Raw genomic sequence first — 18037 nt, forward strand, 5'->3', positions numbered from 1 at the left:
GAACCTTTTCGCGGTACACGGGCGGTCCTCGCGTTCGTCCGCCGTCTCCACCGAACTGCTCGGACCGTGTCGGAGTCGGCGATCGAGGCGCCGGCGGCGGCGGTAGCGTCATTTGTTGTAGCTGCGGTTGGTGCGGTCGTGGAGCCTCGCCTTTCAATTTGGAAACTTCCTCTTTAGGGAGCGCGTTTTCGCGTTTAAGCTCGGTAATCATCGATTGTAATGGTCCTAGGCATTGTTGTAGCGCTCGCTCTGTCGCGCGGTCAAGCTCGTTCTCACCGCCGCGGGCGGCCCGCCGGAGCGGCGCCACCGCCGGGAGAAGCGGCTACAGCCGCCTATCTCACCTGTTGTCCGGTGCTCCGGTGACCTTGTTGCGGCTTCCGCCACGGCTGCTGTTGCTGACTTTGTTGATTGACGTGGCCGACAGCTGCGGCACCCGGACCAGCGCAACCGCGCGTCATCGACGTCATCGAGCGGGATCGGGATATCCTCGCGCCGTGGCTAGGCGAGCGACCTCTTCAGTTGTCGTTACCTGAAGGATGGTCTATCTCTGGATAATCCGCCTTTTGAACCGAGTGCGCATGCGCTGTAGCCTAGCGGCGAGCGCCGAAAACGTTTTGTACGGCGTCGGTGGTTCGTGCAGCTGACGACGCACGCGTATGCAGCATAGCCGTCGAGCACGCGAACTCATTATTGTCGGCGCTGTGCCGGTCGATGACGCGGTATTTGCGCTGTGTTTCGGTAGAAACTACAGCTGTTCACAGCAATATTCGGTTAACGTCCGGTACATCACAATATATGCCGACACGACACCGATGTCGGTCAGAAGTCGACCTCACGCCGGCGCCAACGATCGGCCGGCTGTAGTTGTAATACTGTGCCAGTGGGAGACCTATGTTGTCATACAAGTATATGACGAAGAAGCGACCGACGACGCGACCGACAACGCGACCGACGACAGCGAGTGATCGTAGTGTGATAAGCTTTCGTACCGACGACGCCGACAAAACCAGAGTGCTGATCGCCGTGCGAGCGGCCGCCGAATGAGAACATCGCACCGACAACGTGAATATCGTCGCAAATGCGCTCGTGTATGTATGTATTGACGCTCAAATTGAGTCGAAACGTGCTTCCGATGCTCATATGAACGATTTCCAGCCCTTTACAGCCCTCCTCATCAAGTTTGAGGCGGTGTCGACCTCGTTCAGGCAGCTTCATTAGGCCTAACACAGCCTACGAGTTCATCCGCTACCGGCGGACCTGAAATATAGGATAAGCAAGTACGACGAAGGAAACTGCTCATATAGTTCGGTCCTGACCTTACCGACTTGAAGTGAACCACTCTTAGTATAGTACGATGCACACACAGTGAGTGGGAAGCGGCGACACGGCGCAGTGCTAATACCGCGATACAGGCACCGTTCTTGAACGAAGGCTGTCGGTCGCAGTCGCCGGTGCTTCCATGAACGAAGTGCAACTACGGAGAGTGGTAGACCTGCGTGTATTTTCATGCTGCCAGATTTAGTAGTTACCGAAAGCACAGTTTGCCTCTTATGCTAAACAGGCAACAAGTGATGGCCCTTTCGATACTGCATCGTAAGCAACAACACCGCTCGTTGCCACGCGAGTACGGCAGGCATCGGCCTTTTCGCGTGCCAGTGCGGCTAGTTGGTCGTTGTCACCGTTTTCGATGTGCCCGGGACGTTCATGCCTTCTCGTCTCAGTGTGATCGCTTCTGATATGTGCATGAGAAGTGTTCATGTATGCTTTGAACATTTCCTCATTATTTTGTGTGAGTGGTGCACGGTTTCTACTGTACTTGACGCGAACAGCGATAGGTGGCCGTACGCGTGCCCATGTAAACAAATGCGCCGTTCTTGCGTTGCATAAATACTCTGGGCGCATTGTCGCTCCTTCAAAGAGCTATGGCCACTGTGGTCAAGACTCAGCTATAAAAGCAGTTTTTATCATCCTATTGTGAGGGCGATGCTCCAACTCTATAACGCACTCTTCCTGGGTCTCCTATGCTATAGCTTACCTGTACTGAGTGGGACCGGTAAGACCAACGTCCGTGCCCTCCAGTCTGTGCAAGCTCAAGCTCTGAGAATATGTCTTGGCCTTCCCAGGTGTGCATCCACGGCAGCAACAATAGCCGTCGCGCATGATCACCCCATCAATACGTACATTCAAGTCGACGCTTTAAGGATGCACATCAGGCACTCAGCCCGACTTCCATCGCATAATCTCGCCTCCCTTTCTGCCGCTAGACCTCGTTCAGCGTTTAGCAGGATTATTGCCGCCAGCCATGGAACTTTATCGTCGAACTTCACGCCTGCAGCACGACGATCTCTACCACTGTGGTGCCTGCATCCAATCCAAGCCCTTCTTGTAATTCCTGGTATCAAAAAGAAAACGGAGATGTCGTCATTCGTCCTCAAACAAACCATGCTTTCATTCATGCATGAAAAGCACAGAGAACGCACCCACGTTTACACGGATGGTTCTGTCTCCTCCAAAAGTTCAGCTGGAGCTGTGGTAATTCCCGTGAAATCTGTCACCGTCCAATTCAAGACGTCTCACATTACATCATCGACGGCTGCAGAACTCGCAGCTATCCGTGCTGCTCTGGAATTTATTGGTCCCAAATCGTCATAGTCATGGTCCATCTTTGGTGACTCGAAGGCAGCTCTCCAGTGGCTGCTGTCCCCTTTCAACCACGAACCTAACGCACAATTAGTCGCAGACATCCGACTACTTCACCATCACGCAACCGACAAGGGGCACAACATCATCTACCAGTGGATACCGGGTCACTGCGGAATTTCGGGAAATCACAGTGCGGATGACGCTGCCCGATCGGACCACGATGGTGCTCCTATTGTGTCGATACCACTGTCTAGAACAGACGCAGCCACAAAACTTCGTTCCCTCGCACGCGAGCTTACGCAGACTCTGTGGAACACCAGTGACTTCAGCAACGCACGCCTCCACAGATTGGATCCACGTCTGCAACTCCCTCTTACACCAGGGTTACCACGAGCAGAAGCAACAGTTCTGTGCCGCCTGTGGCTCGGCGTGGCATTCACGAACGCCTATTCCTTCCGCATTGGAATGGCTGACAGCCCTGCTTGCGACAACTGTGGCTGCGAGGAGACAATCAAGCACCTCCTCTGTGACTGTCTCCGCTACAATGTGGCAAGAAAAGTGCTCGCAACTGCGCTTGAAAAACTGGACAATCGCCCCCTCACAGAGGGAAAAGGTTTAGGACACTGGTCTAGACGTGCTTCGGCACTCAAGGCCTTAAAGGCTCTGCTGAAGTTCTTAAGGGCTTGTGAATTGTGCGACCGGCTTTGAACGTTGTAGCGCGTAGGGTCGCGTTATTGTGTGAATTTTCTTACTTCAATTTTTTTTCTTCTATCACCTCTTATTCCCTTTACCCCTTTCAAACCCAGTACAGGGTAGCAAGCCGGCATTTACACTGGCTAACCTCCTTGTCTTTCTTTTCCTTTCTTTCTCTCTCTCTCTTTATCATCCTATTAGCGTATACGTTCAGTGCAGGTCTAACAGTGCCAAACGCATCAACTCTGCTGCTATATATACGATACGGCTAACCTCCGCCGAGCGGAATCGACCCCAGCTTAAACTTGATATGGGCGGCGGGCGTGTGCTCACGTTCGAGTATTTCAACTTCCGAAGCTTGTTTGGACTCATACTCGGTACGAATAAATATGAATAACAGGAATACAAGCGTAGGCGCTGTGTCAGTCGCGTTACGGTGCGATGTATTCGTTCAGAAGCACATCGCACGGTGACATGGTTTTGTCGGCGTAGCTGCACGAAATCCCGTCATCATATTTCGACGACTTGCGGTTGTAAGTCGTACCAGAGTCATCGCTGGCCTAGGCGTCCTTTCCGACAAGCGGCCACTCACACGAAACGAAAATTACAACGACTGACAAATGCACAAACCCATTTCAGCTCGCTTCTTGCAGCGTGCCTCTGCGTCCCGCGGGGCCCCGACGCCGTACATATTGTTTCTCGCGGAGCCTGCTAAGGTGGCGCCACAGGGCAATGCAAAAGGGGATTGCAGTAGTAGCTTCCATTGCCACTACTGCTGCTGCTGCTGTTGTAACCGCTTTCGTATGCTGCGGCCGCTTCCTCTTCTCCTCGTCTGTTTCGGCTCTATAGTTGGCGACGCTTGACTATGTATGGGGTCTTGTATATCGCCTTACACCTGCGGTCTCCCGTGAGGTGACCCTCGCCCCACAGTTGACACCGCTGCTCGCACCGATGATCAGGCAACGGATTGTTGCGTCCGCATCCACGGCAAATCTCGACGTTGGGGTTGAGGCACACGCCGGCGCTGTGTCCCAGCCTCCTGCACTCGTAACACACGTCAATCTGCTTCCTGTAGAAGGAGCATTTGACGAGCCGTGGTATACGTATCTCGGTACGTGGAATCCGTCGAACAAGACATTTATGTTGTTCGTGGAGCCCATGCACTTGACATGCAGGACGCCGGGGTGGTGCTGCGTCACTAGGTTATTGACGATGTCCGCCGGGTTATTATTCTTGGAAATGTACCTAATCACGCCCTTGGAAGCGTTCTCCGCGGCGGCTCGATAGGCGTTCGCCTCGAACTCTCGGTCTCCAATGTGAAGCTTGGTAATGACTTTGTAACGTCTGTCTCTGTCTTCGGACGGCGTGCTGATGACCACGACTTTCTGTTTAACGTTGAGGTAGATACTACCTTCCCTGGCGGCTTCCCTATAGACCCGTCGCGTTACGGAGGCAGCAGTAAATGCGATCTGTTCCATAATCGGTCGCTTTGAAACCGCCGAGGGGCGTACGACGATTCGTCGCACGCCCCGCGGTAACTCTGGCATACTTCATGATTCCTGTTCTCTTCCCTGGCTCTTCTCTCCAGCTGCTCGATATTCGGTGGTTTCACGCATGTGTCTGGGCACATGATATTTGCACTGAGTACCACAAATAATTGCATCATGCTTAAGTTTCCGGAAGTGGAGCGCAAAAGACATCGCTGCTTTCTGACCTTATCACAAAACTCGATTTCACAAAAAGTCACGCAAAACATGTTTCTCGCGCCGCGGAGCGGCAAGAAGCAAGGCGCAGAGAGTGGCGCGCTCCGAGCGCTGTCAGTGCAAATTAACCCTTTAAGGCGCAGTGATTCCAAATGGACTAATCAATTTTGTAGCTCAGTGGGCAGCCCCGGATTAAAAGAAAGGTTGTTCTTACGCCTCAACTCATATTGAGCACTTGCTCTACATATGCTGGCAAGCTGGTGGACTCAAGGAAGTGCTGCAACCTCTGGACGAAAAAATTAAAGAATTGCTTGCACTGTTCCCGCCATTCGCTGAGATCCCCTCTTCTTTTCCCCGTGCAGAGGTACGACATTATTTTATTTTTGTCTTGAACATTTGGACTTTGACTATTAGGTGGTATGGTATCCCTTCGCAGTAAATTTATTTGGAGAAAAGTATTTGCGGGTACCGGAGAACTTTGCGAATCTTGATGATTCCCAATGGAATCATTGGGACGTAGCGGCCCGGACTACTCGCGCGATACATTTCAATTGACTAAATTGACTCATTGACTAAATTACGTGTTTGTTCGCGCTCAAACGGCGTTTTCATGCCATACTTGGCCATGTTTTGGGCGCGTGCTACCTGATGGATCATTATCGCGTCAGGAGCCTGCATTGTTGGTGGAGCCTTGCTCTGATTTTTGTGATTTTATGCTGTTGATATGAGCTTATGCCGTGTAGATAAACTTTTTGGGGGAAATCCCTCCGTAATACGGAAATATTTTCTTTCTGAACAGATGGCGACAATCAGCACATGCGAGTTTTCGGGAAAAAGAAAGAAGTCCTGAAGCTTGCGCTGATCCCTCGCGGTGACGTTGATTCGTTCAATGAATAAAAGTCATCGCGAAAACAAGAAAAAATAGAGAAGAATGTGCTCTTACTCCCGCATTCGGTGCGAGAAGTGTGGCACATACCTCTGCTTCAACAAAGAAAAGAATTGCTTCAAAGAGTTTCATCTAAAATAGACTTTTCACGTATTGCTTGAAACAACGCATCTCAAGTCCACCAAGTCCCACTGATTCCATTTGGAATCGTTAAATAAGTTTTGATTGAAAAGTTTGAGCACAAATTTCTTAATTTTTCAACTACTACGATCAAGCAGATCTCAAACTATGAAGACCAATTTTTTACATTGAACAGAATTAATTAATTTGGGCCTGAAAGGGTTAAGTGTTTTCGTCACGATATGACATCATCACTCGGGCGATTCGACGGAGACTGCAGAAGTGACACCTTGCGCTCTCACGCGTTCCGGTGCGCGCGCGGTTGAAGCGAGCGAACGAGCAGCCTGGCAAGTAAGACAGGACGCGCGTGCGCAGTACGCGTTCTCGATCTTCGGCCCGCAGCCGTCAGAAGGCGCAGCCATGCAGTTTAGTCGCCGCTCCAGTGGTCTCTAATATTTTGCACTCGACTGTACGAAGACAGCGGGGAGTAATCAGTCATGGTCTGGCCCGGCACCTGGTGTATGTTTATTGTAGTTCATAAGCAGATCCCGCACCAGTAAGCAGTAAGCAGACTTCGGTTTCTTCAGCAGATCAGTAAGAGACCACGCACTATATGCGTGTTTATTGTAGTAAGCAGATCCTTGGGTTTCTTATTTACCATTTATGCTATCTACGAGAGAAACAATGCGCCAACTACTGCAATAACCACGGCTAAGCGAAGCAGTAGTCACTTTACGGGAATACTGAATGTAAAATAGATAACAGGGTCACAAAAGTATAGTAGGAAATTTTTGTCACAGATACCTAGTGCATGCTCGCGAAAAATGCAAAGCTTGAGTTTACCTTCGCTCACTCTCTGGACTGAAAAGAGCGCACAGAGTTCGCGCCCTCATCGAAAGAAAATGGGCTGAGGCAAGAACAAAAAAGTGCGCGCTGGCTGCGCATTTATGCGTATTCACAGCGGCAACAGCTGATCGATCAAGTAGGTGTGCGCCGGCTGGCCATGTTAAACGTGCCAAACTGAGTAGGTAGTGAATTTTCAGCAATCGTGGCGATGCCAGCGTGACGTATGCGACTGACAACGACCGCTTTCGCGCACGCTCGAAACGCTGGACTGTCTATCCGCGCCTCAACGGTGAATCAATGCAGCACAAACGTGCTTGTACTTTTCCGACAATCACGAGTACTTCGGTTCCACGACCAATCGGTTCAAGAATACATCGGTGATTTCAATCAGAATCTCCTGCGGGTCCGCCGTCACGCCAGAGGAGGAGGAGGAGGCGAGAAGGCAGCGATTTTAACCGGAATTGCGTCTGCTTAGCTACCCACAATTTTGCACATGCAGTGCGACCCTTATTACCCACTGCGCCTCTCTTAGATTGGCTAAAATGATGTGCTCGGCGTGACATACCCGCTTGCATTCCACAATACAGCGCAAACCAGCCTCATGCAGTGTACCATAATGATCAAACACAGTGGTTGCTGGGCCGCGGGGACCTCGGTGCATCCGCCATGTTGCACAGTGTAGCCAGACGCGGCCAGATTTCGCAGCGCCCCCTGCAGTTCATTTTAGTTGCGAATACATACATTTCAACTTCATACAACTTCATGGGTGTAGTGATGGGTGAAGTCAAGGGCGACTTCAATGCAAAAGGGGGGGAAAAGCACGCTGGTGCGCAAGCAATTCGCAACTATGGCATCGATTCTAGGGTCACTAGAGGAGATATGGTGGTAGAGTTCGCGGAAGGGAATAAGCTCCGAATATAGAATGCCTTCTTCAGGAGGCGCAGAAACAGGAAATGGACCTGGAGAAGCCCTAATGAAGAAACAAGGAATGAAAGAAACTTCATACTCTCTGCCGATCCCAGCATAGTGCAGGAAGTAGAAGTGTTAGGTACGGTAAAGTGCAGTGACCATAGCTTACAAAGGTCTAGGATTTCTCTCAATTTGAAAAGTCAAAAAGTAAAATTCGTCAAGAAGAAACAGGCCAACCTAGACGTAGTAAGGGTAAAAGCAGACTGATTCAGGCGGGTGCTCGACAACAAATAGGCAGCTTTAGAACAGGAAGATGAAGACAACATAGAGGTAATGAATGAAACCGTAACTAGGCTGATCTCAGAAGCAGCAAATGAAGTGGGAGGTAAGCCACCCAAGCAACCAGTAAGTAAGCTCTCCCAAGTAACAAAGGACCTAATAAAGAAGCGACAGAACATGAAAGTGTCAAGATCGAGAGACCAAATAGCAGAACTGTCAAAACTTATCGCCAAGAAGAAAGTAAGGGATATTCAAAATTAAAACGTGGAAAAGATTGAGGAAGCAGTAAAATATCCACGCAGCAAAAAATCAGTGAGAAGAAAGTTTGGCATAGGACAAGGCAAGGTGTATGTACTGAAAGATAAGCAGGGTAATATCATCGTTAATGTCGATGACATAGTAAAATCAGCGAAATAATTCTATACTGACCTGTACAGTACCTAGAGCAGCCAATCTACTTTCATTCGAAGTAGTGATGAACAGAATACAGAGGCTCCTTCTATAACTAGCGCTGAAATTAGAAGGGCCTTGCAAGACATGATCAGGGGAAAGCTGCTGGAGGAGATGGAATAATATTCGAATGAATCAAAAATGGAGGAGATATAATGCTTGAAAAGCTTGCAAGCTTGCGGCCCTTTATACGCAATGCCTCCCGACTTCAACTGTACCAAAGAGCTGGAAGAATGCCAGCATTATACTAATCCTTAAGAAGGGAGAAGTTAAAGAATTGAAGAATTATAGACCCATTAGCTTGCATTCAGTATTGCATAAAATATTCACCAAGATCATTTTTTATAGAATCAGGACTATAATTGACTTCAGCCAACCGAGAGAACAGACTGCCTTCAGGAAGGGATATTTTACGATATGGATCATATACATGTCATCAATCAGGCAATCGAGAAATCTGCGGAGTACAATCAACCTCTCTACATGGCTTTCATAGATTATGAAAAGGCATTTGCTTGAGTACAGATACCAGCAGTCATAGAGACATTGCGTAATCAAGGAGTACAGGAGACATATGTGAATATCTTGGCAAATATCTACACAGATTCCACAGATACCTTGATTCTCCGCAAGAAAAATAGTGAGTTACCTATCAACAAAGGGGTCGGGAAAGGAGAGATTATTTCTCCAATGCTATTCAGTTCCGGCTTCGAAGAAGTATTCAAGCTCTTAGACTCGGAAGGCTTAGGAGTGAGGATCAACGGCGAATATCTCAGCAACCTTCGGTTTGCAGATGACATTGTCCTATTCAGCAACAATGGAGACGAATTACAACAAATGATTGAGGACCTTAATCGAGAAAGTGTAAGAATTGGGTTGAAGATGAATATGCAGAAGACAAAGATAATGTTCAATAGCCTGGCAAGGGAACAAGAATTCAGGATCGCCAGTCAGCCTCTAGAGTCTGTAAAGAAGTACGTTTATCTAGGTCAATTACTCACAGGGGACCCTGATCACGAGAAAGAAATTTACAGAAGAATAAAATTGGGTTGGAGTACATACGGGAGGCATTACCAAATCCTGACTGGGAGCTTACCACTGTCGTTGAAGAGAAAAGTGTACAATCATTGCATTCTACCGGTGCTAGCATATGGGGCAGAAACTTGGAGGTTAACAAAGAAGCTCGAGAACAAGTTAAGGACCGCACAAAGAGCGATGGAACGAAAAATCTTAGGACTAACGTTAAGAGACAGGAAGAGAGCGGTGTGGATCAGACAACAAACGGGGATAGCCGATATTCTAGTTGACATTAAGCGGAAGAAATGGAGCTGGGCAGGCCATGTAATGCGTAGGATGGATAACCGGTGGACCATTAGGGTTACAGAATGGATACCAAGAGAAGGGAAGTGCAGTCGAGGTCGGCAGAAAACCAGATGGGATGATGAAGTTAGGAAATTTGCAGGCGCAAGTTGGAATACGTTAGCGCAAGACAGGGGTAATTGGAGATCGCAGGGAGAGGCCTTCGTCCTGCAGTGGACATTAAATATAGGCTCATGATGATGATGATGATGATGATGATGACGTTAAATAAACGGGGCTTCAGGAATACGGCGTGTCGCTGCATTTCTCAAATTCTAATCGCATTACCGTTGCAGTCATTGTGAGATTAGGTCTGCCGTAATTCTATTTTCATGAAAGTGTGCGCGACACGCGGTGACAACTGGTGACCTTCGGTCGCACCGGCATCGGTTTCCTGCCTTAGAAGCCTCCTTTTATCCAAAACAAAATTCCTAAAAGGTCCGATAAGTACGCAAAATCATTTCAATTTGCCTCCGGTAGGCTGTCGCGACCACTCATCTATCGTTGCTACGGCTCGATGCCTGTCATCATGTTTCTCGTGGTTTTCGCTAAGTTGCGCTATACAACATATGTGCAAAGGGCGGATCCAGTAGCACGGGGGGTGTTGGGGCAGGTGCGTTGTACAGTAGAATTCCTTGATGGGCTAGTTTCTGAACGTACATGATGGAAGCAGAAAAAAAGTTACAAATAAGTTACGCGTATCTCACGCACTTTGTAAATGAATATTATGCAGCGCATTTTCCAGGTAGATAGGTATCAAGCATCCTTTTATGCCTCTAGTGCGCCTCTAGATGGTAGAACAGTTTCATGTAAAGGGGGCAATTTCGCATATAACTTATCAAAGCGCTGATCTGGCCAAGCTGGAATTGTGAGGCCATAGTAGCTTTCCGCACTGCGCCTGCAGCACACACGGTAACAAAAACATGCAAAAGAAATATACACAGATCGTTGTCTTCCTATTTATTTTTATTTACGATTATGCACACATATAAATTGGCACGTGGCATTGACGGTCAGTAACACAGTAACAAAACTGTGAATGGCAAAACTAACTTTTTAGTGGGTGAATCTGTGCCCACAAAAACAGGCTACACTCAAGCACACTGATAGTGGCGAACACAGTCGGCGATCGTCGAACATCTAATCAGCAGGTCAAGTGCGTCGGCTTGGTGACTCGTCGAAGGTTCTAGTGTAATCACTGGTGCCCGCGCGGTTTCGAGAAACTACTGCACAATTCGTGTCGCACATGCAATTTGATTATACAAGGTTCTAGAATAGTTGATTTTTGGGCTAGTTGGTTCTGCATAACTGAACAAGTAACTCAGCGCAATGAAAAAGACAGACACAAGAAAGGGAGAAACAAGGACAAGCCCTTGTCCTTGTTTCTCCCTTTCTTGTGTCTGTCTTTTTCATTGCGCTGAGTTACTTGTTCAGTTATACAAGGTTCGTTGAGGAGATACACAACACATAAAATCAACGATAGCGCTCGCGGAACTTCTAAATCATGTAGGCGCATCTTGCGCTGCGCGATAACGTTTATCATTTGTTAGCCGGTGAAAGCGGTCACCGAAAAAAAAAATAAACAAGCACACCTGGAAGCAAAGAATTCACCGACCAAAGATCTGACGATGTGAGGTACTAGCCATACGTCAACGCGGCGCAGCCGTGATCCACCGACCTTGACGTGTTGCTGGACGGCCACGCAGTCACCGCGTTAGTAGACACAGGAGCCCACTACTCCATCATAAGTGGACACTTCAGCGCCTAGTAGAAGAAAGTTAAAACTGCGTGGGAAGGCCACCAAATTTGGACCGCTAGAGGGCACCCAATAATGACGACTGGAATCTGCATGGTAAAAATTACCGTTCAGGACCAAACCTATCCTGCCACCTTCGTTATCCTCCCACAGTGTTCACGAGACATAATTCTTTGCATGGACTTCCTGAAACAACACGGCGCAATCATCGACCTGAAGTCCAAGTCGATAACGGTATCCGAAGACGAAGCGATACCGCAGGAGAGCTCTTCTAGTCATCAAACCTTGAGTTTGCTCGATGATCAAGTGAGAATCCCGCCTCCTCCAGCATTGTCATTTCCGTCATTATGTCATCGTTTATGGCAACAAACGTTTAACGTTTGTTAGCATGTGAAAGCGGTCACCAAAGAAAGATAAAAAGTACACGTGTCAAGATACAATCACTGTCTTATCTAGACAACGGACCTCAAATCAACCAGACGATAAGAGGAATCTGTGTCTGGTGCTACTGTGTGTCAAGAAAACGTCAAGGCGGCGGTTGACGACGATCACAGTTTCACGGCGACGATGACCGCGACGATGATAGCATGACCAGCGATCCATCGTTTAGTACTACGGCGAAGAAGCGTTCTAAGCTGTTTTGTTACGACATGGCCGGGATGATTATCCCGAAGGCGGTGCAATGTAACATGGGATCTGAAAGCACTATAGCCACCACAGGAAAGGAGTGAGACAGTGGACTGGTCCCGAAATTGGCAGCATCTCACATACCGCCTCAAAGTACTAGCTGCCAAAAGACAAGTAGAATAGTGGGCACTGGTGCCCTCTCGCTGTGATAACCGGCTACTGGATACGCTGCGTGCCGCACGTGAAGTTCAATAGTAAGTTTGACAATAATTCACACCTTCCATTCCTGCCGCTCTGACCTTCATGAAAATGGCTCACGCCCACTTTTTGTATTACGATAGCGTGCCTTTTGGCATACAAATATTTACAAATATAGATACACGCCGGCTTCCCCCAAGAAGTCCAGCAGGGTGGGGCCCTGAGATCCAACTACCTACATCTGGCGGCCGACCTAGGGGTGGTTAATACCGAAGCAGGTACTTCTGCCGGAGGGCGTGTAGAGAGGGGCAAGTCAGGAGGTGCCCAACGTCTACCTCGCCGACATGAGCGGGACATAAGGGCTGGAGTCTGTGACATGGTACTGTGTAGGCCACGACCAGATTACCGCAGAGGTAAGGGCGACACGGAGGCGTAACCTTCTTAGCAAGACCTCTTCCCAGCGGGCTAAGCCGCCAGGGAGGTCGGTGCCACACGATGGGAGAAGGGCTCCCCTGAGGCACAGAAGGTTTTCTTTTTCTGCGAGGAGCCTTGTCTCCGGAGAGGTGGGGGCCGATTGAAATGGACGAGGAGTTTTGTTGCGACTTGCTTCATCTACCAAGGCTTGTGTGGGACGTGCATTTCGACGTAACCAATGCACACGTACTGTAACGGAGAAGTGCTCAACTTTGTTCTGAATCTCCTGTGCCAAAACGTCGTAATACAGAACCCACCGCAGATTACGGATGGCAGCTGAGGAATCAGTTATGATGTTAATGCGCCTAATAGATGGCAAAAGGTGTGTAGAAATGATTAATATTTGCTCTCGCTTTTCTAAGCAACTTCTTGCTGCGCGACGTGACGCACACGCCACTCACCTGAAAGTGATAGTTGGGGCGACAGGTATGTACGCGTTTATAGACTATAGTAGGATACATCTTAAAAAAAGCAGCAGCTGGCAAAAAAGACACATGGGCCGAGCGTGGTTGTGTTACTCCGCCAGCCAATCACAGAAGCAAACAAAATCCTCGTTATGCGACCTTTTCAAATGGCGTCGTACTTAATACGACTGTACTCGCGGTACTTGTACGTTCCACTATAATCGACGAGAGAGAAAGTATAAAATAATGCGCGTATAATGCGCGTTAATTGTGGTTACCGACTTATTTAGGTAACAGGGGAAGTTTGAAGTACGAACTATTTGCAGCGTCGCGGCGGAACAATGGCTGGCTGTTATGAGGGCGTGGGCAGGGCTTCACTGCAGACTTAAGTTGTATCCGACTATCAACGGCGAATATATCACCAACCTTTGGTTTGCAGAGGACATCGTTCTATTCAGCAACAATGGGGGCGAAAACAGCAAATGATTGAGGACCTTAACCAAGAAAGTGTAAGAGTAGGGTTTAAGATTAATATGCAGAAGACAAACATAATGTTCAATAGCCTGGCAAGAGAACAAGAATTCAGGATCGCCAGTCAGCCTCTAGAGTCTGTAAAGGAGTATGTTTATCTAGGTCAATTACTCACAGGGGACCCTGATCATGAAAAAGAAATTTATCGAAGAATAAAATTGGGCTGGAGTGCATACGGCAGGAATTACCAAATCCTGATGGGAGATTACCACTGTTGTTGAAAAGAAATGTGTGCAATCATTGCATTCGACCGGTGCTAACATATGGGGCAGAAACTAGGAGGTTAACAAAGAAGCTCGAGAACAAGTTAAGGACCGCACAAAGAGCGATGGAACGAAAAATGTTAGGCCTAACGTTGAGAGACAGGAAGAGAGCGGTGTGGAACAGAGAACAAGCGGGGATAGCAGATATTCTAGTTGACATTCAGCGGAAAAAGTGCAACTGGGCAGGCCATGTAATGCGTAGGATGGATAACCAGTGGACCATTCGAGTTACAGATTGTATACCAAGAGAAGGGAAGCGCAGTTGAGGACGGCAGAAAACTAGGTGTAGTGATGAAGTTAGGAAATTCGCAGGCGCAAGTTGGAATCAGCTAACACAAGACAGGGGTAATTGGAGATCGCGGGGAGAGGCCTTCGTCCTGCAGTGGACATGAATATATACTGCTGCTGGTGATGACGATGATAATAAGTAGTGAATCGGACTACTTCGTGGGGATGGGGTCCCACCATGAGGATGTAAATTTCTTATTGAAGTGACTCCAAACGAGCCTAGGCAGGAGCGCACCACAATGTGCCTCGTATGTAAAAAGCCAGGCTTTGCATTAAGAGGAGGCGGCATGACTGAGCACTGTATTCTCAACTGAAAATGAAAGGGAACATTTTATCGCTTCATGAACGCTGATCCACCTTGACGGATTCCGCAGAACTGATTTGCTATTCTCAACTGTACGTCTTAAATATGCTGACACCTACACCTAAAGGGAAGCCACGCACACACCACGTTTGGATGGAGCATCGAGAGGGCAAGTATAAAATGTCAGATGAGAACATCACATTCATTTTGATTCATTGCGAACGACCGAGAGCTGAGCCTGTGTTCACCTTATCTTTGATGAAAAATCTTTCGAATAATTTTTGGGAAATTTGACTTCGCCTCTTATATACGATGTTTACTTCTAAGAGAATATTCCACGTGCACGCCTTGCAGTGACCACACAAATACGTGCCAGTTTCAATATATAGCAATCGTTATTCTTGCCGTCTTAATCTATCGTTGGCGCATCTGCCTTTCGGTCCCACTTTAGTACGTTATACCTAAACTCAGCGGGGCTTTTCTGTTGCACTTATAGTGCATTAAACGAACTTTGCGAATTTCTGTTTAAAATCGGGGTTACTGGCATTAGCTGCGGCAGTGTTACATCGCACAAGCGAGCAACATTGCAAGACACTGGAGAGGTGACTGGTCTGTCATTACACAAGGTGATGTTCTTCAGCTTCTAAAAAAACAGCGCACGCTACCGGAATTCGCTGTAATTTGCACTTAGGAACCAGTTTAACGTAAAAGCTTTTTGTGCATATACTGGTCCTGGTCAGTCGAAAATAGCACCACGAGTGATTGCCACGACGTGCGAAGAAATGCATTGAAAAAATATTGTAACCGTGATGCGAGTGCAACTTTACAGTTGACGTTTTCAAGTTCGTTATGCACCATGGTTAGCCCTGTAGATTTATAACAGCTGTGTCGGAAACGTTCCTCCAGAAATTAAAAAAAGTGTTTGCTGAAACTGTCTAGTGTGGCGTTTTTATTCTTTATCCTTCCGCCTAGGCAATGTCCATGTATGTATTGTACGAAAGCCCAAGGTGATGGTACACATTTCTAGCGCACAAGGACACACATTTCTAGTGCACAAGGTTAATTAGGTTGCTGATAAACGCGGTGGCACAATAACTTCAAGATAGGCTATCCAGACGCAATCGTGGAATATTTCATACCGAGGGCGTGGTGGCCTACATAACCTGTCCGAGTGTGTGCACACTTAGCAAATGCGACTGCCGCGAAATCCTTTCTTTCTCTTCTTTTCAGGGCTGCGAGGCCCTGAGAGCATCAGCTTGTACCATCTACCTCTTCATTAACTCCCCTTCTACTTAGTTCCGATTACTCTTAGGGAGACACAGACCAATAAAAAGGTAACCACCGGCTAGAGCCGAATTCCTGAATGACATGCTCCTGGCTTGTAAAACAAACTGAAACGAACATAATTTTATAGCACTCAAACAGATGCACTACAGGTTTCTCTTTACTATTTTGAGGCACTGAATTTGTTAAATAGAATAAAATGGAGAGTAGATAGCCATGTGAAAGAATGGCCACGCCCGCAACTACCCACTGCTGCCGTTTTCAACTAGCAAAAAATGCAGCACGCCCTAATATTTAGTAACCTTTGTCACAGCATGTCATCGCTTGCCACCTTGGTCTGCATTCGCGGATGTTTCCAAGGTAAATAAGTCAAAAACGTGCAAGCATATCAATGACTGCAACATTATAAAAGGCCGCCTTGCTGTCAGGCGGTACTAGGGGCACCCCTTGTGCAAACGTTCTTATAGCGCCTATTTTACTTTCGCCGCAGCGGTCGGGGGCGTGACCTAAATTTTCCCAGAATTCAAGGAAGCTACACACCCGATGCATACCAATGAGCTCGAACACTGCCTGTGACGCTGCTTGGGCGTCTTTCACAATATGAAAAAATATCTTTTCTGGACAAGATATACAGGCGTCAGAACTCCTCCAGAGTATAGTTGAGCACTCTTCGATGTTCCAAGAGCGGTCTTCTGTTAACGCATCTGTTACAACAGAGAGGCGCTAACCACATCTGCGATCGCATTATAAGAGCTAAATCGACCTCTGCTTTGAAATGATGTTACTTACACCTATAAGGAATCAAAGCCAGCACGATGTGACGTCGTTATGCAAAATAATTTTAAGCTCACAGCAGTTTTCTTTTGTTGCTCGACAAATCGCTAAACATTGGCATGTTCACTTGCTCAGTAAGTGCAGTGAGACCTACGGCACCAAGCACGACATTTGCCCAGCAAACCGTGTGCTAAATAAGAGAACGGGTCCACCCCAAAAGAAACGGCACTTACCATGCTACACTGTCACAAGCAGTACTCGGTTTCCCGGCTGGCACTGCCACAGCTAGACCGCTACTTGTGTGTGACGACAGCAGCACGTCAATTGAAGTCTGAGGCTCGGCGCAAAAAGGATATCTCGGGTCCACCGGCTTAGCGTACTCCAACGAGGTTTCGCAAGTAGCAATGAAATTGTTTCCGTTCCGTCCGGTAGTCCTTGGCGTCGCTCACACGCTGCTACGGGAGAGCAAGATATGATCAGTCATTACGAGTTACCATTCTGGCTGACCGCCGGAGCGTTGCGCAGCCGCGCAAACAGTGGCTCTGCCAGTCAATACACGCGTGGTCGGACAACCTCAGAGGTAAAATATCGAGCGTCTGCTTCGGATAATTCCAAACAGTGGCACAAAGGCAGGTCGAATTCAATGACCTACATGGCGAGTGCACCGACGTCCAGCTGAAATCCGAAAGCGCTTCCGACTTTGGTTTGCCGAGACGTTTCCGGATAACCGATGCTTCCGGCAGCGATGAGAGAGGGATGAGAGGAGATGAGAGAGAGAGAGAGATGATGGCAGCGATGAGAGAGGAAAACAGGTTTAGTGTAATCTGGTGCCTATTTAGAGTAGGCCTCGAGGAAAACTATACAAGTAGTACTGTAGGACTTTTTCTTCTTTTGGCAAACACGGTACGGCAACAGTTTAGGCGGGAAGCGCTCTATGTAAAACCTACTCTGCCTAATGGCACAGCTCTAAGGCGACACGACCACGCTGCTTTCATCAACCGAGGATGAAGTGGTTAAAAGGAGAGGAGAATTTCGAAAACAAATATGTTTGAACAGCAGTATTCCTAACGAACTCATTAATATGGTCCAACATATTCACAAATTTATGAGGAACAGCCAGGAGTGTGTTTGCTAATATTCTCCTTAAGTTCAAAAATTCTATTTTACAGTACTTCAAACAGTATATAAAAGCGGGGAGACGTCTAATGGATCTCCAAACGAGATATTTTTTGGCGTATGGAACAAT

The 18037-nt window shown here is 47.8% G+C and overlaps 1 protein-coding gene across 1 annotated transcript in view; it reads right to left on the reverse strand.

Annotated features, from left to right (window-relative positions):
- Nucleotides 1-17340, reverse strand: part of LOC119461744 (uncharacterized) — a 124527-nt gene extending 107187 nt beyond the window's left edge. Inside the window, exon 1 of the mRNA XM_049672994.1 lies at nt 17025-17340. Coding sequence (XP_049528951.1) covers nt 17025-17027 — 3 coding nt within the window. The 5' untranslated portion in view covers nt 17028-17340. The remainder of the gene's footprint in view (nt 1-17024) is intronic.
- Between the last annotated feature and the right edge of the window lie 697 nt (nt 17341-18037).

Source organism: Dermacentor silvarum, chromosome 8 (genome assembly GCF_013339745.2).
Source record: "Dermacentor silvarum isolate Dsil-2018 chromosome 8, BIME_Dsil_1.4, whole genome shotgun sequence".
NCBI classification, from domain to species: Eukaryota; Metazoa; Arthropoda; class Arachnida; order Ixodida; family Ixodidae; genus Dermacentor; species Dermacentor silvarum.